This window comes from Corvus moneduloides, chromosome 3 (genome assembly GCF_009650955.1).
Source record: "Corvus moneduloides isolate bCorMon1 chromosome 3, bCorMon1.pri, whole genome shotgun sequence".
Lineage (NCBI taxonomy): Eukaryota > Metazoa > Chordata > Aves > Passeriformes > Corvidae > Corvus > Corvus moneduloides.
The window spans coordinates 106,570,422-106,598,376 of NC_045478.1; the positions used below are offsets into that span (position 1 = coordinate 106,570,422).

A 27,955-nucleotide genomic window follows, 5' to 3' on the forward strand; every position below is an offset into this window, starting at 1 on the left:
TTGGCCCAGTGAAGACTTGTGGCCTCTGACTCACAAGGCTTTGGACAGATTACCAACCAGGTGTAGCATAGGGAGGATGGACAGAGGATGGATTTAGTTATCATTCCTGCACTCTAGCTCCATGAGAAATCTTTGCCTATTTACTATTTACAGACCTCTTTTAGTAGTCTCACATGCCCATATACTACAAGCTGTACCATTGCTGTGATGGATTGAAGTGTTGTAAGAGAGCAGCAACATTTCTAGCCACGTCCTTCAGTACTTTTAGCAACGCTTCATTCATCTTCATTGTTATAATGCATTGGGGCTCTCGGGTGAAAGGTGCATGAAACCATCACGATAACTCATACACTGTCACTTACTTTCACAGCCACCTGCAAGGGAGTGGGGTCGCTGGGGATCCCTGTCACCTGACCTTCATATACCTCACCAAAGGCTCCGTGGCCCAAACCCCTGGACAGACCAGAGAAGACAAGAAGGTTTTACTACAGAGAACACACATTATAACACTGTGGACACAGCTCACAGAACGGGCTCACAATTTTCATGGCAGTGTAACAGGGAGAACTGGATATTGACAATATGCAGGGGACCAGACCTTGGTGAGATCTTTCACAGACCTACTTGTATTTAACTGGAAGAGAAAGCAATCCATGGAAGTGAACAGTCCCCAGTGAATTTGAGCTGCTGGCATTGCAGCATGTAACAGAGAGCACTCATCTTTGGCCTTGGTATCAGTGCTCAGTGGTGGGTGCTCCAAAACAGATCAATAAAGACAGGACTTAAGTCTTGGTGTTTACACACCCAAAATACATTAACAGTTCCCATGATATTTCTGCATCACCATTAAACAAAACATTGAACAAGAAACTAGGAGGCACAATGATTCTCAAAAGACCTGAATTCTAAACCAAATAACTTTTCCTGATTTATTGTGTGATTCTGGGCAAGTACCTTAGCCAGTAAATGGCGATGACAGTGCTTTGTAAAGCACTCAGCTCTAGGAATTTGTGCTGAGAATTGTTTCTGGCAGTGATCATATTATGAAACTTACAGTTTTATTTTGAATAAGATTACAAGAAAAAGAGAAAGGAATAAGAGTAGTGATACAATAGCTCATGCCCCATGTCCTTGTGCTACAGGTTTTACATCCCTGTCTATTCCTCACTCTCTTAATGTTAAGACAACTGGTACAACAACAGCTATTTCACATCAGTGGCCTGTCATAATGACACAGTGAAATATGGCAGAGGATGAGGCTTCACCCCGAGTCCCTCTTAACCCTGCATGGGCTGCACATTGGGCAGTAGTATTTTGAGCCTCTAAGAGGCATTCCTGCATCTCAGTCTGGGTAAAAGGCTCCCAGTAAAGCTCTTGGCTACAACATGCACTCTCCTGTTAGAGCCAGGTCTGGGCTGAGAGCTGCATTGATTCTGTTCTCTGCTGTATCAGTGGACTGCTTTTGCATGGGCTGTTGCCCTCCTGCCCGTATGAACAAGGAAAAACAATCTCCTCTGCTGTTGCATAAGCTCTGTCTGTAGTTTTGCCAGGATAGAGACCAGTCTGGGCAGTGAAACCACACTGAGGGCTCATGTTGCCTGTGACTCAACCACTTTGTGTAATAACATTTTGTAGGTATCAGCCTGAGACACCATTCTTGTCTCTGCCTGACCAACCTATTACAAACTGAGGGGATAAACCAGATCTCCACAGCTCATAACTCACCCTCCTTCCAAAAAGTCCACTTTCCCTTCCCTTGCCAATTCCCAGCTATATCCTCTGCTATCTGCTTGCCACAGAAAATCCTTTCAAAGTCCAAGTGACAAAGGGAGCAGCAGCACAGGGTACACTGGAAGCTTCCAGGTGCAGTCCAGCAAGATGTGCAGGTAAGGGGGAATAAGATAAGAGACAGCAAAACATTGCAGACTGCATAGGCTGCTCTGAGCATCATCTTTTTCAGCAGCTTAAGCTTCCCAGTTTTCCAAGGACTCCTGCTTCCACTTGTTTTTTGTTTTTTGTGTACCACTGCATGGTACCAAGGTACTGTCACATTCACAACTACCTTGCAGTAGAGCAGAGTGTAAGAACTCTGAATTTTCAAGTTTTTCTTAGGAGACACTTTTGAGCTTTCCAGCAGTTCTCGTCTAGATGTGATTATCCTGCTGGCTTTATATTCCTGTCCTTTTAATACTGTCTGGCATTTTCAAACCCATTGCTTTCCTTGCTATTGCACTTAAGGATGTCATCGTCTTTACCAAAGATCCCATCAAAGATTTAAAAGAGCCTCCTACAAGCCTCAGCCATCCCAGAATTTCATCAGCTCATAGCAATGGGGCATTCACTGCATAGCCTGTAAAAGATGTATCTGAATTACTGGTGATGACTATTCAGTTCTCCTCACATTCCCAGGGGATGAACAGTGCACCTGGAGAAGGTCAAGGTGAATGCCAAAGTCTAGTCCTCTCCACACGAGCCTAACTACTGCAGCTTTATATTTTATGAAAAGGGGTATGAGCCTAAAAGTGTGCAAGAATTTGCATGTGCCTGCACAAAGCTGTGCGTTCACACCTCTCTGGGAGAGCCAGGATATGTGGGTGTACAGTGTGAAGGACGGGGAAGGCAAAGATGAATTTACCGGATGAGGGAGATGTTTTTTCGAGGCACCTCTTTAAGGTCACTAATGGAGGTGGTCTTTCCTGCAAAGCAGTAGTTGGGATTGTAGTCTGTCATGATGGTGGAGGTACGCAGCTTGCTCAGTTTGTATTCTGGGCTCTGCAGCTCCATCTGCATGGCCTGCAGCTCCTGGTGCTTGCGGCGGTACACTGAACATGGAGAACACAGTTAACCACACACAGAGACTGATTTGGGACAGCACTCTCACTGGGATTTGCTGTGGTGTGCCCAGACTTCAGGGAATCAAACCAGCCAGCGACACTGGCATATTTCTCTACGTCAAATAATTACAGATAGAAAATGGGATCTGAAGACATCCAGGAACCTTTGATTTACACATCTTATGAAGAAACAGGCTTGCTCATGGACTGTCTGGAAAAAGTAAATGAATTTCACTTGGAGAGACTCAGAGTTCACAGTTCTGATATTTAGTTCTGCTCTATTTAATTTAACCTGACCTTCCGAATACAAGTCCAGTTTGAAACTTGAGGGAACTGGGGTATAGCCAACTTTTCTAAATCACACAGAAGTGACTAACGTCTGAAATTAATTATTGTATCATATTGTTCAAAACTGATAGCCTAAGCTGTTTCCTCAGAATAACATGATGTATGCAGAAAATAGCTAATTTTTCAAAACTTTCTCTGTTTCTAAACAACAAATAGGACTACATTTGAAGTCAGTTTATGCTAGTGCTATATTCCTTGCATCACTTCACTGATACTTCTGCCATGTCATTAAAAACCACACCTTGAAAGAAGACATCCTGAGGATATCCTTGAAATAGTAACTGATATTGCAGGATTTTTTCCAAAAGAAGATGACAATCATGAGCAGGTTAAATCACTATTGATTTCTGTGGGAGCTGGATTGAGCCCAAAGACTGTGACGGTAATAGGTATTGCATCTTCTCCAGCAGATGTTGCTCAGGGGAAAAATTTAAGGGGTAAACATGCACTCGCAAAGGCAGATGGATGTAATGACCTGTTCACAAACCCTTCTTGTCCTCCATTTTCCTCCTCATTGCCTTTGCTTTGATCTTTTAAGTCGTTGCCCTTTCCTGAGATGGAAATGATAGGCTCGTTGGATGGAAAGAGGATTACTCTTACACTCCTGAGAAGTATTTAGCCATTGTAAAAAGGTACTGTCAGGACAGAAATCATAGACGTAGGGCCATGTGTGTGCAACTGATAACTCCTGAAATTCTTAAAACTGAAACAGCTGTGTAAATCTAATTTCCTGCTCTAGGTACATCCCTCTCCTCCCCCAGACCATACCCAGTGTGGACAAAGAAAGGTGGCAAAGCTGTGGTTTGAATCCCTGACTACTTTTCATTGATTCAAATCTATTCTGCTTGCACCAAATGCAGGTGAGCAGATTGTTTGAAATAAGAACATGAAAAGGTGAAAAATACCTTTTAGAATTTCAAATGAAAATTCCAAGAATACTGACATCCTACTAAGTAGCAGTTCGTGAAAGAGGAACCTATGTCAGAGTTTAGGCTTAAATGTCATACATTAAGAGGTAAAAATTGTATGTAGGCATACAAATAAAGAAGCTTTTAGGCATTAAACAGCACCAGATCTCACAAAACCAGAAGCAGCTGTGTTCTGGCAGCTTCGTAGTACAACACAAACAATAAATAAATGTCTCTTTTGTGATGCAGTCAGTAACCAAAGCCTCCTTGAACTGGTCATTGTGGTTAGAAACAACTGCAGAAATCTGAAGTTAAGATGTGTGTGGGAAGGTGTCATTAAATACAGCACTAGCTGAAAACCTGAATCCTTTTGCCTCTCAGGGCCCAATTATCCGTGGCTTGGATCCAGCCCTCCTATGAAAATATCTTTTGCAGAGAAACACTCACCTATCATGATTCCTGAAAACGCCAAAATTAAAGCAGCCACCAATGCTGAAGTCACTACGGACAAGACCAAGGAGAAAGGGAGACGAACCACGGGCTCAGCTGTAACAGAAAGGAGAAGAAGGAATTGTATGTTTGAAATGATCTTCCAGAAGCCACTTTTTTTTGCAGTCAAATGTTTTTCTGCTCTTCCTTCCATTTACTCATCTGCTGCTCCTATAGTGTAGGAGCAACCTTGGGCATGACCAGTTCTCAGGATCTATGACTTCTCATACCTCATTGTTTCACTTTCCTCAATTAATATCAAGCCATTAAAACAGATGGTTCACTATCAATGAATTAACATGTGAACTCCTTGGGTGCGAAAACAAGACCATAAAAACCATGGGCAGGAGGTGGGGAGGTGGAAAGAACATTACGTTGTCAGGGTTAAAGTGCTGCTATCAATGCCAAATCACAGCAAAAGCAGGAGGACTGCAATATATCATCTAAATGCATGTAATCCAGGCAGAAAAACCTGATAACAGTGTAGTGGAGCTGCATCCTCATGTGGGATCATGCTATTAAGGTTTACTTCGCCTTGACAAAATGACCATGCTTTTTACCCATCTTACAAGCAGGAATGGTAAAAACACAACAATTTTCCCATGCCAGTGACAAAGCTGAAAGCAGGATCCCAAACCCCTGGAGTGACCTGCTCTGGCTGCTACACAAGAATATGAAGCAAACCTAGTAATGGAGCTCTGAGCACCTGATTTTGAAAGAAAGGCAAGTACAGGCACTGTATTTAGTTTTTTTCAGAGAAATCTTGCACAGAATTTCTCACAGTTTCTGAACTTTTACCTTAAATGTCCAAATCCATAGGAATCATATTTTCCTTCACCTTGCACAATTTTTTTTGTTGTTGTTGTTCTTTAGAGAACTGGGCTGGCATTTAAGTTTAGCTGGAAAATTCCTTCAGTGAGCAAATGTTCAGGATTTCAGAGCAGACCATGAGCACCAGCACAAGCAGGCACAAAATTTGACTCTGCTCAGATCTGCCCAGTATGCCAAACATACACTGTAGAGCGAAGTAGCACTGCTGCTCAGTGCCCCAGTCTTCAGCATTGATGTGGCTAAATCCTGGCAAAAGAACTCTGCAGCATACACCAGCAGGAAAGAAGGTTCAACTGAAGCCAGGTTTGAGAAAGATTAGATGGCACTTTCAGGATGTCTTACAGTCCAGACTACAGCCTTTGGCCATGCATTTTCTGTCCCACATGTCAGCAGTACCCCACACACCTACTTACCTGTGCAAGACACACCATCCTCAGCCAACTCTGTGCCTGGCTCACAAAAGCAAATGACTTTTTGAGTTTCAAGATCAACATGGCACTCGTCCATCTCACAGTGACTGCAGTTAAGGTGCAGCCTAATTTCCACCTCTCCGTGCCCCTCTGTCACTAGGGAGTGGATGAAGAAGCTGAGTTAATTACTGTAAGACCATTCTTATAATTTCTTTGGGCTCACCCTTTTCTTTCCTGGCCTTTACTCCCTCCAAGATCAAACACTGCAATGTCTTCAAAACTTTCTGGCTGAATCTACCAGGCCAGAGTGCATCTGTATTTGAAAATACTTCTGGCTATTCTAAAGCAAGCAGGTTTTTTAACAAGTAGATTTTTTTGTTGTTTTCGGAACACATTGCAAACATATTAAAGACACTGACTTCTGGGAAAACACAGGTTGGAGTGGCAATATTTATCACTCCCATGCACTGCTGGGCAGCACCTGGATATTTTACCAAGGGGTGCTCTAAGGAACTTGCTTGTTAGTGAATAGTCAGGTGTTGTGTCTGTTTTTTTCTTTAAGTATCTGAGCTGTGAGGTTCTGTTATCACTTTCCATGTTCAAAACTATTCTGTAGGCTGGTGGACTGTACTGTTGGGAGTGTTTCCTAATAGCCTGGATGTTCTCTCTCCCTATTTTTTTTCCTGCTACCTCTGTTTATTCTCCACTGTACTTTATACACTATCTTTCTGCCTCCTCATGTTCACGACACTGAGTTGTACCCAAATGGTTATAAATTGTCCTACTATTTTAAAAGGAAAAAAGCCCCCTAGAAGACATCTGACCAGTATGAATACCTTTAAGTGCTGGAGTGTATAAAGTACCAATTGGATTAATAAAGGACACACCATCCTCCCCATCCATCTCTGGGTCATTGTCCACAGCAGCATTGCCACCTATGTCAAACCAGAAGTTACCTTAACAGACTGAGGCTCACTGACAATGTAACACAGATAAACATGGCAACATGCGTGAATTCAGCATATTTAGGGAGGCATCCAAATGAAAAAAGAGAAGAGTTAAAGCATTTAATATATTGGGAATACTAAGCAAGTTGTGGCATGAACCACTGGACTTCATCTCTAGAATTTCAATTTAATGACAGAATCTTGTGACAATCCATTTATTAGCTCTATTTAGGTAGACTGTTGCAAACTAAGGCACAAACTTCATCTTTAACCATTTGGATGCTGTGAAACATACAAGCCCTTCTTAAAATTTGTGTAGCCAAGAGACTGGAAAGCACCAGTACTCAAGGGCTAAATTAATACCCTTGCTGATCAAGGTATGTACTGTGTCAGCAGAGGGAATGAAAAACCTCATATCCTTCCTCTCCTTTGCACCCTAAAAGCAGGGTGGTCCACCAGGAGTGGGGACTGGAGGAATTTATGAGTTGCTCATTTGTGCTTGAGCATATAGAACACACCAGAAGCAAAGTATGGGCAATACATAAAGAATATCAGAAACACAATATGGGCCACACATTTTGTACTTCAAGCATGCAACAATTCCCCCACCCCACCCAAAAATAGCTTTTTCCCTTTAATTGTCTTCAGTGAAATTAAAAAAAGGTCATGTGAGTCATTCTGTTGGAAAAAGAAGCATTACACAGTAACATTGGTACAAAACATGCACTCAATCATTTAAACTCATTACTTCCTCTCAAGATTTCTCATCTACCATATACCTAATTTAAGCTGTGGAGAACCAGGGGTTAAAGAGTCCACCACAGCACAGATGGCTGCAGAAACTATGTGGCCCAGGAGACTATGGGTTAGTCGAGATCTTGAATCTGGCCCACACCATTTGTAATCAACATAATGCCATCTGACAGCTGCCCTGAGACACAGGGGCACATGCAATTAGCTCCTTGTTGACTGAAGTCATATTAAGAGGGGTCCAGGCTGGCAGCCTGAGCCTCTGCCCCCAGAAACCAAGGCCCACCCACAGCAGGGCAGGGGAGAAGCTGTGTCTTTCCCCCGGCATAAAGCCGGGCTGCCAGTCTCCAGGACCAAAGTCCTCCAAACACAAGTGCTGGCAACTGGAGCACACAAGCTATGGCTCCTCCTTCTCCAGCACTGTCACCCCAACATGAAAGGCTCAGGAATCACAGCAGGATCTCAATGGCACATTTTGCAGAGCACAAAGCCAGGGTTGCAGCTGAAGGACTGGCATCTGGCTCTTTGCTCAAAGACTAAATGCTGTATTTTCATCTAGTGCTAAAAAGGCAATACACAGACATACTAGTACATAACAGTCAAATATGCTAGCTACAGGAGAATTATCATCAGCATTTCGCTGATCATTAGCACTAAAGGAGGGGAAGGGACACCTTGAACACGAAGCCACTTTACCTATATATCCTCCGCCTCCTCCACCTGAGGAGCACCCCCCTCCACCCCCTCCGAAACCCCCTCTTGTCTCCCACCCCCACTTCTTCATGGCCTGGGGGCAGGATCTTCCTCCAGTAGCACCTTCCAGCAAGGATTTTCCTGACCACAGGAAGGAAGTGTTATCATTCCAGCCACCTCCACCACCTGCAGTTGAGAGAAGAGAAAAGGCACAGCTAGGGGTTACTTTTTGTGTAAGAAACACTGCAGGGATCTGCAGGACAAGAACCCATTCAAAACATCTCAGCTGAAAGTCGTCATTTGCACCTCTTTCCACCTACCATACAAGGATGAGTATTTTCTATGGAAAATTTAAAAAGATATCCCTACCTAGTCTCCAACCACTTATTTCTGGTTTACAGAGCCTACCCCTTCTCTTTGCCAAAAATACTTTTGAAAAAGAATAGTGTCAGTTCTAAAGTAGAACAAAAGGAATTTAGTGAAAGGGGTGTGAAAACACATCCCAGTCCTGCTCTTCACACAACATACCCATCAGTGACTCACTTTCAGCTCTGCTGGTTGCTCAGTCCAAGGTCTCTTCTCAGAGACTTCTAGCCAGGGTGCAGTTATGCTCTCTCTGCATAAGCCAGGGAAGCTGTGAATATGTCCACACAGCACAAAACAGTGCAGGGAGCAGAACGCCACACTGGCACTGCAAACTCCCACATCAAAAATCAAACAACTTTGTTTATGAGAGGTACTGCATTATTTTGGGAGAATTGTTACCATTGCTATAGCTATTCCATCTCTGATACCCTTATTTATGCCAAGTATCCAGCACTGTGCGTACCTTCTATTTGCATTCATTAAGATTCTATATTCCCCCTTGACCTGCGTTTTCATCAGTTTTGCCTCACCTTCTTGTGAGGAGGCGGAATCTGGGAGTACCACATATTCAAAAGGTTTTCTTAAAAGGAATAAACTTTCCTTACCTGCAGCTCCTGAATTTCCATTCAACCCTGGAATAGAGGAATCATTCTCCAGTCTTTCTGGATGAAATGTGTCCGTTTTGGCCCTGTAGGCCCTGCCACCACCCCCTGCTGCAATTATCAAGGGGACCGGTTCTCCATTCTCCATCTTAACAAATTCAGAAACAAAGGCAATGTTCAAACATGTAAATGGAAGTTCAGCCACATGATAGTTATGGCATGTTGCACCCAACAGGCATCTAGGGCTGCTCAGCACTGTACATTGTCATTGCATTATTTATGCACCCACACTCAGAAAATTAATGAATAGCACTAGCCCTACCAAGTTCTGCAACAGGAAACAGCAGTGTCAGCAGCTCTATGAATTGTATCTACCATGGTGATGGCTCTTAGAAAGCCTGTAATGTCCCATGTGATGACTCTTATCAAATGAAACAGCTAAGGAGCACAGCTCTGTACAGTGCAACACAGTGTTCCCACTGGTGAAGGACTGCCTGAAACCAGTGTTTGGAATGAGTACTCTCTCAGCTAGCACAGGACAGGAAACATCAGTGATCCACAGCTATAGGATTGCCAACAGAAAACATACAGGCTATCCTCAACTTTTTGTGTCAGGCCAAGTGCATAGCTGAAGTCTTATGTTCTACAATAACAGAGTTAAATGAAGTCCTGCAGAATTTGCTCTTTGCTGTAGAACTGTGCTTCAGCATCTCAGTTTTTATTGGAAAACCCCCCCCAGTTCAACCCATTATGTTTGTGAATGGTACTCCAAGCCACTGAAAGAAGTGTGGCCATATTGCACAGCAGTTCTAAGAACTGTGAAGGGCCAACTCAGATCCATACATCTCTCAAGTGGAAATCAAGGATAACTGGAGCTCACTCTGTGGACCCTCTCCCTGAGGTGTAGAAAGGATTTTTCAGAGGCAGGTGGAAGGATGTTGATGCTGAAGGTGCATGGGGACTGTGTTTCCATACCTTGAATATGTAAGTGGCACCACCCCCACCTCCACCTCCTCCTGCCCATTCATTGACACTTCTGTTCACACGAATCTCTTCTTCGATCACGTTGTTCTCTCCGATGCAGACCTTCTGGATAACATCATTAGTCTGCAAACAGAAGACCACATCTGAATTCAGATAAGAAACCTCCATGCCTTTGTACACACTGAGGCCTCATGAACCCTTCACTGTCCCAAAGCAAGAAATTGTCCTCCACGAAAACTACATGAGCAGAACCAAGTGAATGGTCTTCTAGAAGATTCTGGCTTTTTGCCTCAACCTTCACCAGAAAAATTTGTTGCTATTTTAAATTGAATTATTTTGAAGCAAGCTCAGTGCTGATACCTAATATAATGTAAAATAGCTCTATAAACTTTCAATGTACAAAATATAGCAGAATTTGCTGCAAATATTTCCCAGCGTTAATAGTCTGTATTTCACAAGTGGAGGAAGGGAGTAAACTTGGCAAGGATGTGCGTTGTCCCGTGTCACACAACAGCCAAATGGCAGAGACCTAGAGACAACCCATGCTTCTCTACCTCATTTCCAGTCCCTCAGTGGCTGGGGCCAAGCTGCCAAGGTGTATCTCTGTTGATCTTAGAAACAATTTTACTGTAACTACAAGTGCCTACAAAACCAGCAGCAACCCCACCTTGGATTGCAATGTTCACCTGATGTTAAGGAAAATACCTCACTACATAGCCTTCAAATTTCCTACTTAGCATTTTTTCCCTTCCATCAATTAGCACCCAGTATACAGAATTTTCTGTATGAGGCAAATCCCTGAATTCACTGATTTCAACCACAACACTAAACCATCATTTATATGTACTTCAGGACTATGATGTGGTTTAAAATTGGAGCACTAAAGTGACAAGCAGGACCCTGCTGTGAGCATTTTAAAGTTGCAAACTTTGCTTTTAGCTTATTTTACTTTCCAGGTTTTGTCTCAGTAACGCTATCTTGTTATATTGGACATATATTGCTCACTGAACTTACTAAACCAACAACAATTTCCGGAAAAAATGCACAAACGTTTGTTACAGTAGGATTGACCTTCTGCTTCCTTCTACTCTCGTGTATGTTTTCTTTTGGAAGGAGAACATGATAAAATCATACTCAAATTACAAATTATTCTGCTGACCACAAAATATGTTCCAAGTTGTGCTAGAGATTGAGTGGCATCCAGTTTGTGTGTGCAGACTTGCCTAAAGAACTAAACAGCCCTCCTTTCCCTATTTTTCCCTCTCCTTAACTGATTTGGAGTTGGGTGGGAATGATTAATAAAATGACAAAGTCAATGACCCAAAGGAACCACTAGATTATAAAAAAAATAATCCTTCATGGCAAAGACATAACTGATTACAATCCAATCTAGTAAAAGTCCCCTCTACAAGTCAATGCAATCTCTTTGCCTCAATGAAAGAATTACATTAGCACTCAATAAATTCTCACTAAGATTACAGTGGCCTGCAATTTAATGAGTCCATATATTACACTCAGCTGGAATGTCCTAGTTAAAGACGTTGGATGGACGTTTGAGTTAGGCCATTTCTCATTTCAAAAAGGCTTTATATTAATGGTTTGTTTGTAGATATGTGTAATTCTAGTTTTAACATTATTTACTTCAGCAGCCAGACTTGAGAAACCCTTTTACTTGTCTACATCCTTCAACCTTTCTCTGCTCTAACAGACTGCTAAGCTTTCATCTCTTGGATGCCAGCCATTAACAGCTGAGAAATGCACATCATTTAAATGTCCAGCTCAAACCTGTAGGTGAAATTTCATCAGATAATGCTTAGTTTGCTCCATGAGAGTGTCCTATTCCCCCATCCTCCTCCAAAGAATACAAACCCATTAATAAACTATTGTGCATGCAAATAGTGTCCATCTTTCTGTCAAGACGTTTCCAGTAAGAGTTGGTTAGTAACACAAAAATCAGGACCGAGCCAGCAACAATTGATTTGTCTTTCCTGTTCCCATATGGAGAATAACCAAGCAGGCCCTGTGAAGTAGGTATCTCTAGAGGTGCAGAGTATATGATAATGGCAGGGCTGGCCTCAATAGTGGAGCAAGAGCAAAACCCTGCAAAGTCAGCCTTGAAGACTGATCTCCAGAGGAATGGAAGGCAGGGTTGTCTTTTGTCTCCAAACCCCCACACAGGTGCTCTCAGATCAGTCAGGAACCTGTTTTGTATTATCAACAGGGCCCAAATGTTGAAGAGAAGCAAGCACAGGGACATGGTGCTTCATCTTCTCATGCTCTCTCAGTAAAACTGTACCTATTCCTTGACTCCTATAGCCCCAAACCCCTTGAAGACAACATGTTTCTGTGTGAAAAGACAAAACTCCATGGACTGGTAGAAGGGATGAAGGCAAAACAGAAAGGCAGTCACTTACACTAGGACAAGCATCTTCTCCTTGCTGTCCCACCAGGATATACAGTGTATCGTCCTTCTGGAGGTCAAAAATTCCCAGCACAGACACGCCGTGGGACCGCACCATGGTGTTCTTCCCTCCTTTCCCACCAGCAGCTCCATAGCCTGAGATGCTGCAGAAAAAAGAAAACAAGAGGCTGGCACCTGAGTTGTCCCAGCCAGGTGGAAGGGAGCACAAACCACTTCTGAGCACTGAGCGTTTTGCACACCCAAACATGGTGGCACAGAGCTGTGCCCTGAAGTCCTGACATTCTAAATAAATCTAAACCCGAAGCCTGAAGACTGGTTTTCTACTCTGTTTGAATCTGTGAGCTTGGGTAGCTACAAAACAGATTCTTTCACATTGATTCTTGGGCAAACACTGCTGAGAACAGACTGAGCAACTCCCTGTAGTTTCCAGCTTTAATATATGAAACACATCTTGTTTCCCAGAAGGCACATCCTTGAGAAGTTTTCAGCAAGGAAGAGAAAGAACAGAAGCAGGAAAACTGGTAAAAACAGGACATATGGCTAAAGAGAACATTAAGCATGAGATTGACAGAGGGAGATTTAAGAAAGCAGACAGCGTAACTGGTCCTGGTAGCATGGACCAGATGGAAAACAGCTCTCTTATTCCCAGGACCAGAGGAATACAGAAAGAAGAGTAGATGGAGATGACACTACTTGCAGTAAACAAGGAAGGCAAAAGCCCCCTGGTCAAACTCATGGTGACCAGGAACATCTCCTGGTCTCCAGCCAGGAGTGGGCAGGTTACACACAGGCTGCTTCAGTCTCAGTTAAGGCTCTGGGGTTTTTATTTCAAGCAGTCAAGATTCAGAGGTGCTTACTGTTGTTGATGTACCCAAAGATGTGGGTGCAACACTGTGTTGCTCAGTTCCTCCCTCTCCCTTTCTAACAATGGACATACTTAAAGCAGCTTTCAGCAAAGGATTTCAAAGCACTTTTTAAAGATCATGATAAAACACACATCTCTGCTGCAACGAAACATAGAGTTTCTGAGCAGGTGAATGATGGTACAGCAATTCAGTTTACATCTGAAATAAGCAGGTAATTCTCCACTGACATTAGTAACTTTCCATCTATTTCTGTGAGGGCAAAATTCCACCTAGAGCACATAACCAGAGACGGCAAGACTGAGAACTCAAAAAATTGCTCTCAGCTTCCTACCAGGCACAGTGTAGGTGCTCTGCTTTAACACCTCCTTTCCTCCAGCACCGGGCTGCTCTCTGCCTCTGCCCAGCATAGTCCTGCCTGCAAACAGGCAGTATCTCTTAAAGCATATTAGATCATGGCAATGTGACATGATTATGTTCATGCCACTGCTGATAACCAAAGCAATCAGTCCTCAGTTAGGCTGTACTGGAGCCAGCAGAAAAAGTGATGGACACAAGCACTGGGCCACCCTGAACAGATGCTGCATGAATCTGAAGGCTGAGTTGATTTGCTGTAGAGTTTTGCAATGGCTAATGAGGTGCACTACCAGGCACAGCAAGCTGGCAGGGCTAATTGGCTGCCAGTAGGGGCCATACTTTTCCATGTAGGAACAGATTTTGCGTACAAGCAATGATGTGAGAACGTTCAGGAAACCCAGTTTGGCCTCATTCAAAGGCTGCAGACAAATAAAACCTGGTAGATTCAGGTGACAGTCATTCCCTATTCAAAATGGGTGTCACTATTTAAACAGCTCTCTTGACTTCAAACTTTAACAGGATCCCTTTCAATAGGAACATCTTTCTTTTACAGGAGGAATCCTTTTAACCATATTGGCCCTGAAGAAAGGTTTAGCCCACCCAGAACAAGAACACAGAGTACCTTCCACTGCCTTCCTTATTTTCTTTTACTATGACACTTGTGGGATCTGAAAAAGAAGCCCACACCTTCAGGAAGGTTTGGGATGTGCAGAGTGCAAACCAGGCTGTGCAAACCAGGGCTGGAGAAAAATATGCACCATAACATCCAGGTTATGGGAAACACTGGACCTAGTCTTGAGAGTACGAGAAAATGCTGTGCCTAGGCTGGCTGACTCAGAATGACACAATTTTGCACTCCGCTGGGCTGTGTTCTTGTGCCACCTTATGTGAAAGGACCATAGAGAAGAGAGGACAGTGGAAGTGACCACAAATGAGGCACTCAGCAAAATGGACCAAAACCTCTTCCCTTAAAAATGAAAAGAAGTTGGATAGCAGATGGTAATGTGTAATTTACTACTACTTGTGTAGTTCACTTCTGTCATACTTGGTCATAGACCTACATGACCAGACCTTCTGAATGCTGGAAGAAAATCTGAAACAAAAAATTCTCTTTTATAACGTTTAACTTCATTGTTATGCAATGTGAAGTCCCATGGGAGCAAACCAGAGCATGTAAAACTCCAGTTTTCCAATGTGGGCACTACAGTGTGTGGCAGCCTACCCAGGCCTGCACAGATGGTAGCGTTTTCTGGGTGTGGTTGGTTTGTGCTGGCAGAGTTTTGTGCAAAATTGAGCTGTCTGTATTTTAATAAAGCATATTCTGCCTCATGTTCACAAAATCGATATCCTTCTTCTGCGATTAGCAGGGGTGTACATTACACAGTATAAAACACACTGATATGGCAGAACATCAGCTTTCTTGGGAGCCCAGCAGGCAGCAGGAGGGTTTTCTCTCTGTGTTAGGTGTTTCAGCAGTGCCCATCAGGAGAACTTACAGGACCCACACTGCAGCAGGACTGCAGGGAAGAGCTAAACACTGGCAGTGAGTCCAGACCCTGGGAAGCCCTGGAACTGATATTGCAACTTGACATTTTCCTAGGGCTATGCTATGCTGGCAGATTCTGCTGCCCCTTCAGCAGACCAGAATCAGGAAGACGTCAAGTTAATTTAAGCCCACAATTGCCTCTGCTTTCCCCAGGCTGTGAATTTTCTACTATAGCCTTAAGAGGTGCAGAAGAGAATGTCATCCCTTTATATATAAGTTATGCACGACATTATACATCTATTATCTCTACAGAACCTAAAAGTCTGTTAGGTCATTTTTAGGACTTAAATAGACAGGTCATCCCTGCAAGGCCCAGGATTTGAATTGTGCAGCAAAAAATCAGCCTGGAGTTGCACAGGAATTCTGGCTCTTCTTGGGCTCTGATATTAAAGAAATGACAGTACTGTAAGCTTTTGGGCTGTTTTGCCTGTTCTTTTTGGGGCTATACTTTATAACCATATTTACTGGATGCTGGTTCTGAAAAATTTTATTCACCTCAGGCAACTCCTTGTTGATAGCTGTGTAAAATATCATTAACGCTTTTTGCATTACCATCAATCCTTGTAGGAATAGGCACTCAGGCAGAACTTGTGCCTAGCCTAGCCAGTTTCTCAAAACTTCTTTGCTCTAGACCTCTGTTAGAGACTGACATCTACCCTCAACATTAGCATTCTTTTTCAATATAAAGGAAAAAAAACAGATGGGACCAGCAAATTGTAACTGAAATTTGTTCAAAGCCTTCAATGGAATGTTTTGCTTTGAAATCCAAGATACCTTCAATGGTTTCAATATGGAATGCTGCAAAACAACACCACTAGGCAGTCATTGGTTCAAACTGACAGTTCTGCTTACAAAGTGATGCATATAATGGCTTCATGTTACCATTCAGACACAGTGAACTACACTTCGATTGCACTTCTTTCCCCAGCAAGAGCAAAAAGGAAAAAATGATTGGTAAAAATCTGATTAACTAGCACTGAACCGTATCTGATCACCTCTCTTTGAAAATAACTCCACAGGGGGATTTCAGTGTTAGAACCCTCAGTATCAGAGAGCCTACCATTTAGGTGGCTGGCTTCCAGAATCAATTCTACAGTGGTAAGCCAGGCTTACAGGCTCAACTTGCTGTGTCTAGATTCAAAAAAGTGAAGATGCTGAGCAGTGGTTGATGCAAGCTGTCCTGTAAGAAATGCTGACACATGATTATGCCTTCCATGCCAGGTGAAGGGTGGGAAAAACTCATTCTGATCCAGAGCTCAAAGAATGAAATATGAGAAATGTATTCCTCTTGGTCTGGGGAGGTGAAAATGCTTCATTTTCAGCTACTGATAGAGCTCTCCCAACCTGTAACCATTTAGGGTAAAGATTTGCCTGCCTCAGAAAGTTTCTTCTCTTTCACCAAAAAAGTTGCATCTTCCAGGGAACAAATCTGAGACTAGAGAGGCTGGAAATCACAGGCTCAGTGACAAGTAATACCCCAGTAGACGTGGCCACACTTCTGAATGTAATACTTCAGAAATGCCTAGCATGTAACTGCAGCTTGGATAGTTTCAAACACAGATACATCACGATGATCAGAGACAGTTCCCTCACCTGTATGTGTTGGTTGCCGGTACTCTCCAGATCTGAATGCCTTGGAGAATCCCTTCAGCCCCCACGACCACTCTGAGCTTGGAGTTCCTGTAGGCATCATTGCACTGGCTCTGTGTGGGGCCATAGGGTCCACTGGCACCACAGGTTGTGAAAAACCACTGATCTGAAAGGAGGACATAGGCAAAGCATGACCCCAACACCCAAAGATCAAGTAGTTGTTCTGCTCTTTATCTGCTCTGCTTGTTGGACCAAGAGAAGAACCCGGCCTTGAGGTTTTAATCCAAACAAATACAGAATTCTTTTTAAAAGACTCACAGTGCTCTGTATCTCAGTATATGACAGCTTTTCATTGACATCTCCTGAAATCTATCACAGCAATAAACATAGTTTTATTTTTCCTAAGGCTCAAAAAGGCTAAAAGCACAGAGTGGAGAAAAACACAAGAGTCCACCCAGTTTCAGGCTCTGCCCTCTGGGCTGTTAAGTGCTCATTCATAATCTCAAGGCTGGTGCATTCTAGCCCTTTCAGTTTCTAGAGACATTTGGTTATTGAATTTATTTTAAATGGGAAAGTAACTCCTAATTAGATAAAAACCTGTAAATACAACAACATCACTGTGATTAAAACATAACAATAGATTAATTGCATTTTGAATAATTATTTGCTCACAGGAGACTCAAATTAAGCTTCAGAAAGAAAAACACCTGACTGAGGCCTGTAAAACAAGCATCCAACTCTGCATTTTCTAGGCTAGATCTGTGGGTGTAAATCAGTGCATCCCTATTACAGCCATTTCCATCAACTGGAAGTACTAATCCTGTACAAATAGATTTCTAGGAAAAGGCTTTGCTAATTTGTGTCTAGTTTTTAAAGTTTGAATACACAATGGTGAAAATTACGTACTCTTCCTTAAAGATTCATTTTAGGAGCAGCACAGTCCCAAGAACACAATGCTTTTGTAAAACCCACCTTAACTTATTTTCTAGTATATCAGGAAATACTTTCTATATAATCAGAACTAAGATGTAGATAGTAAATAAGTGGACTAAGCATTTTTTGTGAACATGACATGATTTATCAAACATACTTATTAAGAATCTAATATACACAATATAATAAGCTCCATTACATAGTTCTACTGCCATTAAAGAAAAAAGATTTGAAATACATCTGAAGCTTTTTTCTACAAATTGTGTTGGTCCAGTCAGCCTTCCATATGACCTTCTCAAAGGGCACCATTTTCCCACCAGCTTCCACAAAAGCGATGCAGACTCCTTCAGCGGTGATACTAATTAGCTCAGACAGGGCATTAATTGGACTCAATGTCCAGGAGCTGGACTCAATGATCCTTGCAGGTCCCTTCCAACTTAGGATGTCCTATGATTAGCTTGATCTGCTTCTTGGAATTTGGAGCTATTGTCTAAGCTGATGTGGTCTAGAAATGACGGTCTGCATGAGCAAGGCCAAAAGTTCTACTGTTACTCTTACTGGAGGGGTTCGCCCTCCAGAAATACAAGAAAACACATTAGCTTAGCCAGAAGAAATGTCTGAATTATCTTTTCACAAACTAATCCTGAAGCTGAGCTAAATTCCTTCCTGTAAAAAAAGTTCAGTGAGTGAAATGGATCAAAGAATTTGACATGACTTTAAGAAATAAAGCGACCAGTATTTCTGAAAAATATTGGTAATACAGTGTTGTGTAAAACTGCCACTCTTTAAGAAAATCTCCCAATCTAAGTACTGCTGAGAGAATAATCCCTTCTGACTGAAAAATCTACACCACCCTTCCTCAAAACTCTCCTGCAAAGGTCCTCTACCGATTTTGTCACTGTTACTTGTTTCATTTACTCATACTTATTTCACTTATTTCTCCAGTCCCTCTGCAACGGGTGGCAGAAATAAAGTCTTAAAATTATTAGATAGCAAATAGAAGAATTCTCCTCTACTCCTTTGCCTCCAATGCAATGCCCCCAAACCCCCAAAACAACAGGTAAGAGGGTAAAGGCACCTAAGGAAGCAAGGTCTAGAATATATTAAAGCAAAATACTTCAGTAGCACTGGTACCAACAGTCTGGCACCAGAAGTTACCTGTGTTTATCCTTGCAAACCGCACCCCAAACCCAAAGGAAAATCTCACACTAACTGGAAGATGAGAGACTCATTCTGTCAGCTATCACAATGATTTAACATTGCAATACCCCAGCGGGCTTAGCCACCTGCACTGAAACATATGTTCAGTAAAGCAGGCAGGTAAGCGGAACAATAAGAAACCATTTGGACATCTCCAGTGAAATATCAAACATGTTCCCAAAGGTAGATGCGGGTGACCTTCAAGGGGACAATAAGCCCAAAACATGAGAGAATCAAAATGGAAAACTGGAAGTGATAAAACCTAGGACAGATCACAGCATGTGCAGACTGCTGCTATGGTTAAGCTTTACATTTCTGATTTAGTCCCTTGAAATAAAAGTCACTCCTTAGGTATCTGCTTACGTGACCTTGGCAAACTTATCTCTAGGCGATTCCACATGTAATACACAGCACAGCTGACCTGAAACTGGCTGCTCTTGGCTCCCACTGAATTCCAGGGATAGGGGATAAGTGAACTACATCTTATTTCAAAATGCTTTGAAGTGGCCCTCTGGTTCCTTAAAAGTCCTGGTGGAACAGAAGAAGAATGTCCTTCTGCTGCAAACATTATGCCTTCAGACTCAGAACTGAAGCAACCTGAACAGCTTTTGTGTTTTCTGCTTTTAGGCAGACTAGAGGGGGCTCACTTCCAATGCAGAGGCAGTATGAGGGTAAGGGCAAACACTGCTGCTAACTTGAGATTAGTTAATATTCACTAAGATCTTAGAATCTGGCTTTTAAGAGCTTGAGAGGATGGGGAATGAAAACCCACGGATATGTTATGCCAGGGAGCACGATGTAAGGAACCTGGAGACGACTGAGCACAGGAGGTGCTATCCTGGATTTCAAAAGTGGTCCTGTTGTAATGGACACAATGGTGTATATAAGATGGTCTGTAAAGCCTCCCAGGTTCTGCAGCTGCTGCAGCCAGTGCTAGCAAGAATATTTACTCACTTTATTCAGGTGAATGGTAGACAAGAACAGGAAAAAATGTGTTTCAGAACTAGCAGATCTGGGTAGTAATCTTTGCCCAAAACTTTGCAGGAGGAAGTCTGGCCCAAGTGAAGTCCATGGGGAGACTGCATCTGATTTAAACCGGTAGCGATTTTAGTAAAACCTACAGCCAGGTGTTGCATGATCTCCTCATTTGTCATTGCTGCACTGATGTGCAAAACAGCCCTACTCCTACTCCCTACTCCAGTATTTATAAATACTGGAAGCCAGTCCAACATAGAACAGCTTTGTCACTGAATTAAATGGGACATAATACGACACAGGAAGAAGTTGCTCCTCATGTCAATTAGGACAGATGGATCTTAGTTACAATTCTGGATACAGACTAAAAACCCCACACTTTCCCCCCCGCCTCAAATTTCACAAAGCCAACCCTCAGTGTGCAGATGTAACAGCAGCCCAAGATCTGAAACCACAACCCAGCAGCAAAACAGAATACTGCCTGCCTTAATAACCCACCACTTCTTTTTTAAAAGTAAGATTTCACTCCCTACAAAGTATTGATTTTCTCTTGATTCTAGAAATGACTGCAGCATGTCTTATGAGCTTGGAGAGAGCATTTCTACAGGTTGCTGCATGCCACAGCAGTTAACAGTAATTCAGTTTGAAGCATTATTTTGATCTCCAAAGACTAAAGCAGCAGCACTGAATCGAAAATCCTTAAGCAGCTTGGTGAGAAGCATAGATTTTTTTCCATCTGTGAATAACTGTGGTCTCTTGCACAGTGCACAGCCCATCCCTCCTTCCTTCTGCAGTGTGCGGCAGGATAACGCTGCCAGCACCTCACACACCAGGAACAGCAGGACTCTCCAGGCTAAACCTCCCCAAAGAACTAGCAGATTGTGGAATTCTGCCCAACTTCCCACAAGTTACATATACCCAGTTTCCAGAAAGTGCTGAGCATTCCCATGACAAAAACCAACATGTAGTTTAATGTAGGGTCCCTATATAGTCTGCCATTGGCAGCTGCAAGATGCTACCTGGATTTAAAAAATGGAAATCTCTGTTTGAGATGGGGGGGGGAAAAAAAAAGAAGTGGAGATCACAGTGGGATTCAGATTGGGGTACTATATTTCAGTGAATAAGTCATACATCAGTTCAATTTGATAGAATCCTCCCTTTTAAAATAAACATGGCAGAGGAAACATTAAATTTCTGCCTGTTTACCCACTCACCTGCCGTTCTCAGGCATCCTGGCAAGGTCCCCAACACATTGGCAAGGTCCCAAGCAACATTTTGCAAAAAATGTCATTTTGGCTCTATTAAAACAATTGAAAAAGAAATTTCTTCCTTCATAATTTTCTTTCCATAAAGAATTTTACTGATTGATATATTTACACACACAGTTTGCTCATCCTTTGCACAGCAGAAATTTTAGCTTTCACACAGTTTGTCTAGATACATGAAATGCACAGCAATCAACTTGTTGGATTTCAGCCACAGCATAAGGAAAGTGATATCCCGCTCTTGGAAAACAAAGTGAACAAAACCCCACAAGACTTAAAATTACTAATTTGTTTGAAGCTCTGATACCACTTGCAGCCTGAGGCAATGCTGCTGCAGGCACTACTGCAAATAACAACCAGCAACACTGAAGAGAAAACCGTGGGGCAAAGCCTAAGGCACATTTGTACTTCTAACATAGAAAGCAATTTCACTGGCACATATACAGCACACACACAAACTCCAAGCCACAACCAGAAAGAGGCATTTTGGCTGCACCTCAAGGGCCTAAATGTATTAACTGGCATTTGTTAAATCAAGCTGGTTTGAACTTAGTTTAAGCTCATTCCTGACCAAAACTTTAGTGATTTGAGCAAATTGCCAACCAAGCACCAAGGTACTTGGCTTATTTTGGAACCTGGAGTAACATGCTAGTGAAACGCTTCAGTGCTTTAAAACAGCGTGTAGACAGTTTGTGGAACTTGCTGTGACAACCTTATTCAGAGCAAAAGGCTATTCCTACTTCCAGTAGAGTAAAAATCCACATTAAAAAGGGCTATAAATTCTCATGTTTCAGGGGCATAAGAACCCTGGTGGCTAAACTTCTGGATGCAATTAATTCTTCCGCAGAGAGTACATTTTACCTCTTCTTCTCAGGCAGATGTCATCAAGCTTGATGCCATGAGCATGTGGAATGTTTGCTTCACCTATTTATAAAAACTTCCATAAGCATCCTTTGCAATATTTGGCCAATGTGGGAAATCAGAGGCTTATAGGAAACTGCCCACCTTAATCTTCACTAACATTTGGCTGCCACTGGCACCATGGGCTGTGTGGAGAGCTGTAGATTTTACTCAGTGCATAAGCAATCTCTGTTATGCATTACCAGTAGTTCCAGGGTTGGTCTGTGCTGGAAGCCTGTAAGCAAAATATACTACAAGCATATATAAGACACATACTCATTGAGGTAAGGATTTCAATTTTGCTTTGGTTTCTGCCATTTAACAGTGTTCTGTGAGCAGTAATTGGAGATTATTACCTTTCCCACAATTGAATTTGCCAGAGCTTAATGGGGCAGGGGGTTGAAAGATGATGGTAAGTGGCAGAACTAGGTTGTGCTTACAATCACAGTCCCTGACCTGTTAAGTGTGTCTACAAAATGGTATTAAGGGGATATAAACTGATCATAGAAATTAGTGAGTCTTGCCAGCAAAACAAGAACCAGTTACAGAGGTATGGCTAGATTAAGAGAGGTCAGCTTTTCCACTCTTTATGGAGTTACTATTTCTGTCTCTGTTTTCTAAATGAGGGCGGCAACAGAAGGCTTAGATGAGTTTTTCAGTTCAGCAAGAGCATCTGCAGTGATGACAAATGTATGCCAGATTGATCCTGAGTATCATTTCAAATAAATACTCAAAAGCTTGATTGATGCTTTAGATTTTTCTTAAGTGTTTACATATAGGGAACACTGTCAGGGTATCCTTGTAGGAAATCGTGGTCAGTGTAAGAGGGTAAGAGCACTACAAAGCAATGAGAACTCTTTGTTTCTTGCCACCTTCTGAAACCCAGACACTAACAAAGCAGCATGAAAGAAAGCTAATTTCTTTCCCCTTTTATGTTTCACAAAGAGTCTTCCATAAAGGGTGTTAAATGATACTCGCTATCAACTTTTTGGATTTTTTTTGCTCATAATTACACAGGATGGTAGAAATGCACATTAGATAACAACGACCAAGTTGGGTGGAGGTGGAAAAAATTGTTTCAAAACCTTTTCTGAGATTTATAGCAGTTTCTGTACAATTTAAACTGCTATTCTTAAGAGTGAGCAGCTTTGAAATTTAGGTCTGAAACCTGTGAATTGCCCTGTTTATTTCAATTGCACGATTAACTCTAGAGAGCAATTATGCAATTCAACTTTGCTAGGTTGTATCTGGTTGCATGCTGATTTTTCAGTATTACACTGTTGCTACTTTCAATCCTACCGAGAAAGCAACTGTAAACACTGCAATAAAGAAAATTCATACCTACATATTCTGAGATCCCACTGTTGTGTCCAAACATTTCCATCACTATTCAGAACGTTACTTTTGTTGGGGAGAGGGTACTGGGCTGTTTATTCACTGTGTTAATTGATGCATAATATAAAAATGCAGTTCTGCAGATACCTTTATTGCATTATACCAACAGTTCAGTTAGTGTAATTGCACACAAAGAGCAACCAAATGTAATTTTCTTTTACTTAATATTTGCTCCGCTGTTTCTTTCAGCTCCTTCATCTGATTAACTAATGTGACTGAGAGTTCTTCCGAGAAACAGCCATGGAAGTACTCAAAACAGGACTCTCACTGACGGAAATGCAAAATCTGTGCAACCACTACATACTGTGGGGAAGAGACTGGAGAAAACCATAATCCAGTCTGGATGAGAAAATGATTTGATGGCAGTTTCCATGCAATAAACCAAGGCTGCACAATGGCTGGTGGATATGCAGAGAGGAAGGGACAAAACAACGCAAGGTTTGAGGGGAAAAAAGGTCAATATTTCTGCACACTGCATAACACACCGTTTTTGTACTGTGCCCTGACACAAATAAGTTGTCAGTGGGACAGAAGAGAAGCTGAAACATCAAAAGAGAGCCTATCCTCATGGCATTTAAAGCCTATTCAGAAGCACCAGAAATCTTTAATTAAAGCTTGATTGCTCTGTGTCTTGTTATCTCCTTTTGCCTACTGAGAATCCTATTTTGTCTCCTTCAGTTTCCATGATAGTACTTTGTTTACCTCGAGTTCCTCATTATTGCTCACTGTATCTTTATATGCCCAAATTTCCCATATTCTAGCCTTGTGTATAAAAGGAAATTGAACTGGTTTGATATAAATTAACTTTTTAATTGGTAGTTGAATGATAGTATGGTTTGAGCAGCTTTCAAGTTTTACTTAAAACTAATACCTAATCAATTTAAACCGAAGACAAAGTAAGCCTGGGTTTACAAGAGAATAAGCAGCACTCAGCCTTTTGTACAGATTTAACCATCTCAATGAAAAATCCTGGCTCCATCGAAGCTGCTTCAATCTTCTGGTGTATGCAGACCTTGTTACAACTTTTTTTTCCAGAATCTTGCTTCTAGAACCAAGTTTCACCTGCAACCTTTCAGCAAGAAGACGGTAATTCCAGCAAATAACACATCTATTAGTTAATTGAAAAGGAAAAGAATTTGCACTGCCCTGTGAACATCTATTCTAATGGCCACCTTGCACTGCAAGCAACTGTGTGACATGAAAACCACAGGAATTTTTCTGTGCTGTCCTGAATATTCCTGTGCTGGTCAAGAAACTTGAGAGGAGTAACAGCACTAGTTGTAGACATTTCAGGTCTTATTCTACCCAGTGTGTTCATTACCCCAGGTGTGACACACTACAGTGGGTAACACATTTTCGGAAGCTTCTGGATCTTTCACAGTGTGGCTGTCTTGTGTGTTTTGAATCCCCAGTGGGCATGACCTGGAGGCACTCATGACCAGCAGCAGCAAGGCTGAAGAAGCAAGTCAGTAGGTACAGAGCCTGAGAACAGAGAGGACAGGGAGGCTGGTGGTGCTGACCATCACTTTTGCTGAAAATGGATTTCCAGGCACAGGCAAAAGCAGCAGGTGTGTATAAGAGGTTGTGCTCGGATCCAGAGGAGCAAATGGAGGGCCCATGCCCTTGAAAACAATTGAGCTTCTTTGGATTGAATGTTGTGTAAACAAAGTGGTAGCTGTCTTTCAGACTGTAGCTCCTGCTGTGAAGGCTGACCTGGCTTGGGGACTGAGGGAGGGCATTTTATTATCCGGTTGTCTCATCAGCTTTAGGAACACAGTTCTTTGTTTTAGTATGATTTCTTAAGAAGGAAATATTATAGTATGTGAACCATCACACAACTCAAAGATCCTATTAGCTGTAATTACTTTGAGCTGAGCTCATATTGGTCAGTGCAGTCTTTGGGACTTCAGGGTGGCACTGATGCTGTTGGTTCACTCACACAACAGTAAAGTATGTGCCCATCAAAGGCAAAGGCCTGACAGACTCAGCCTGAGGTTTCTTAAATGCATTACGGGATGCAGAAAGAAACAAGATTAAAGCTGGGTAAAACACATAGCCCAGGGACCAAACAAGCATCTGCAGTGTTTCTTGACAGCAAGCAGGGGCTCAGCAACACAAAGGGAAAAGGGGATTTGGTGCTGCAGAGACCCTCAGAAATGCAATGACTTTCACTGCAAGAAGCTGCCACTCAGCTTCTCTGTTTCTGCCCTATCTACTCTGAGGGCATGAGGGTGAGAAATTGCTGTACGAGTGATTTCAAACCCCAAGGGCTAGAGACAATTTTAGACAGAATATGACAGGACCAAGGATAAAGCTCAGAAAATAGGCAAGCTGTTTTTAGATTGGAATTGCCTTGGAATTTCACCCCAAGGTCATCACAAATTATTTTAATTGCTCAAAGTACCTCAGTGACCTTCTCTTCTAACCCTCATGCATCTGATTCCCTTTATTTCTACTATCTAAGCCTTTCTTTAAATTGAATTCCTCAGATAGGACAGGGAGCAGAAGAGCTAGATGATGTCAGGTCTAGTGAGAAGTAAGAAATAACAAAATGCTCAAAGAAATTTACAGACACAGGATTTCTAGCCCACGCACACCTTACATTAACTTTGCATCTAAAATCTGATGTTTTTTCTGTTGCTAAAACAGTAGGTACCCTGGAAGGAAATGTACAGCTGCCTTAGGAAACTACATCATCACCAACAGAAAGTCAGCCAGAAATCCATAATCTACACCTGCCTACGGATCCTACCACAAGATCACTGACCCAAGGGCAAAACTGAGAGCACTTAAAAGAAAACTCCACTTACAGGCAGGAAACAGAAATACAGATACTGAAGGGAGGATTTCAAAGGATCTTCAAAGAGAACATATAAAGATACTTTTGGAAATTATGCCTTTGTGACAGCCCAAGCTCACACACAACGTCTGTAATAGAGCTAAACAGGACCTTTACAGCTGAAGTGCAGCTTCCCCCAGCCCAGCATCCTCTCCTATGGGCTCATTGCCTCTGTCTCGCTCCCTTGAGGCCCCTGGCAGTGCTTCTGCACTTTTCTTGCTGTGTGATGCTCAGGACATAAAATATCAGTAAGCTCCATGTGATGGCAACTCAGCCTACCCTGCAGGCTGTCCCCTCAGCCTCTGCTGCCAGAGCTCACTTCACAAGAGAGCTCAGGAAGCTGCCCTGCTGTGGCAGCATGGAGTGGGCTCATAGCTCCAGCTTTTCAGGGAGGCTTTGAAGGCTGTGTAGGGCTTTTGGCCACACTGACCAGACTGCTGTCAGCATCAGAGCTAACACCACTAGTTCATGCACCTCAACAGAGCCCTGCATGCAGCAAAATAAAATACAGCCTAGAATAGAACTGATGCGAAGGACTCTTCTCAGGTGGAAGAGTGGGAGAGAAGGAGGCAGCAGGAACAAATCCCTTGGCTTACTGTCTGAGCAAAGGAGGCATACATTAACCCTGCTCTCTAACTTGAGAGGTGGTATTTCAAATTGGCAGGTAGGTGGCTGGCCCTAAGAGAGGAGAAGCAGCTGCACACAGTGCTGAGGGCTGCAGCTGTAACAAGTGCTTGTCTCTCCTGTAGCTGCTCCTCACTTCCATGGTCAGCCCTGCTGCCCCAGGTAGGCTGGAGGTTGTGGCTGCTTGAACCGCTCCCAGAAGAGAGGCTGGCAAGGAGGAGGGAAGGAAGCAGATTCAAATGGAAATGCACCTTTAAAGCCCAAAACAGGTATTGTGAGTATGTGGGAAATCCTGGGAGAGGAGAGAGGGAAACATTTGGGAGACAACAATGGGAGGGAGAAGGCAGGGAAGGGAATTCTAATATCTATTGGGCCCACACCATCACAGGTTGGAAAGAGGAGCTGAAGGGTAGGGGGGAATAAAGTAACATGAACATTCAAGACTGACATTTCTAACAAAAGAAAAATCATATTTTTAAAACAAAGTCCAATGCTGTACTGTTTCAAATAGACAATGAATATTTTACTGAAAAAGTGAGGCTATGTTGGTTCAAACCAAGTCTATATTAACTAGAGTTGGGTGTTCAAGTTAAAAAATTCTGAACTCAGTCAATTTGGACACTTCATTTTGATTCCTGCCAATTTTTAGATGACCGTGACACCAAACAAACATATCTTACAGTTTAAAACCACACTTTACTTTAAGAAGAGGCCCCCTCTGGTTCTTTCACCAGCTTACAGTCAAAATCCAAGTCACAGTTAGCAGCTAAAGGTAATTCCTTTCTAGAACTTGTTTTGTTCTATTTGTATGGGACTTGGGAAAAGCTCTAAACAAAGGCTCTGGGGAAAAAAAATGCATTTAGCCACATCTAACTGAAATCTGT

At 42.4% G+C, this 27,955-nt stretch overlaps 1 protein-coding gene across 1 annotated transcript in view; it reads right to left on the reverse strand.

Annotated features, from left to right (window-relative positions):
- The window catches only part of ALK (ALK receptor tyrosine kinase), a 313,122-nt gene that overhangs the window by 18,458 nt on the left and 266,709 nt on the right, over positions 1-27,955 (reverse strand). Inside the window, 10 exon segments of the mRNA XM_032103223.1 lie at positions 363-453; positions 2,636-2,822; positions 4,538-4,636; positions 5,824-5,976; positions 6,657-6,755; positions 8,214-8,396; positions 9,182-9,326; positions 10,154-10,285; positions 12,577-12,727; positions 16,944-17,106. Coding sequence (XP_031959114.1) covers positions 363-453; positions 2,636-2,822; positions 4,538-4,636; positions 5,824-5,976; positions 6,657-6,755; positions 8,214-8,396; positions 9,182-9,326; positions 10,154-10,285; positions 12,577-12,727; positions 16,944-17,106 — 1,403 coding nt within the window.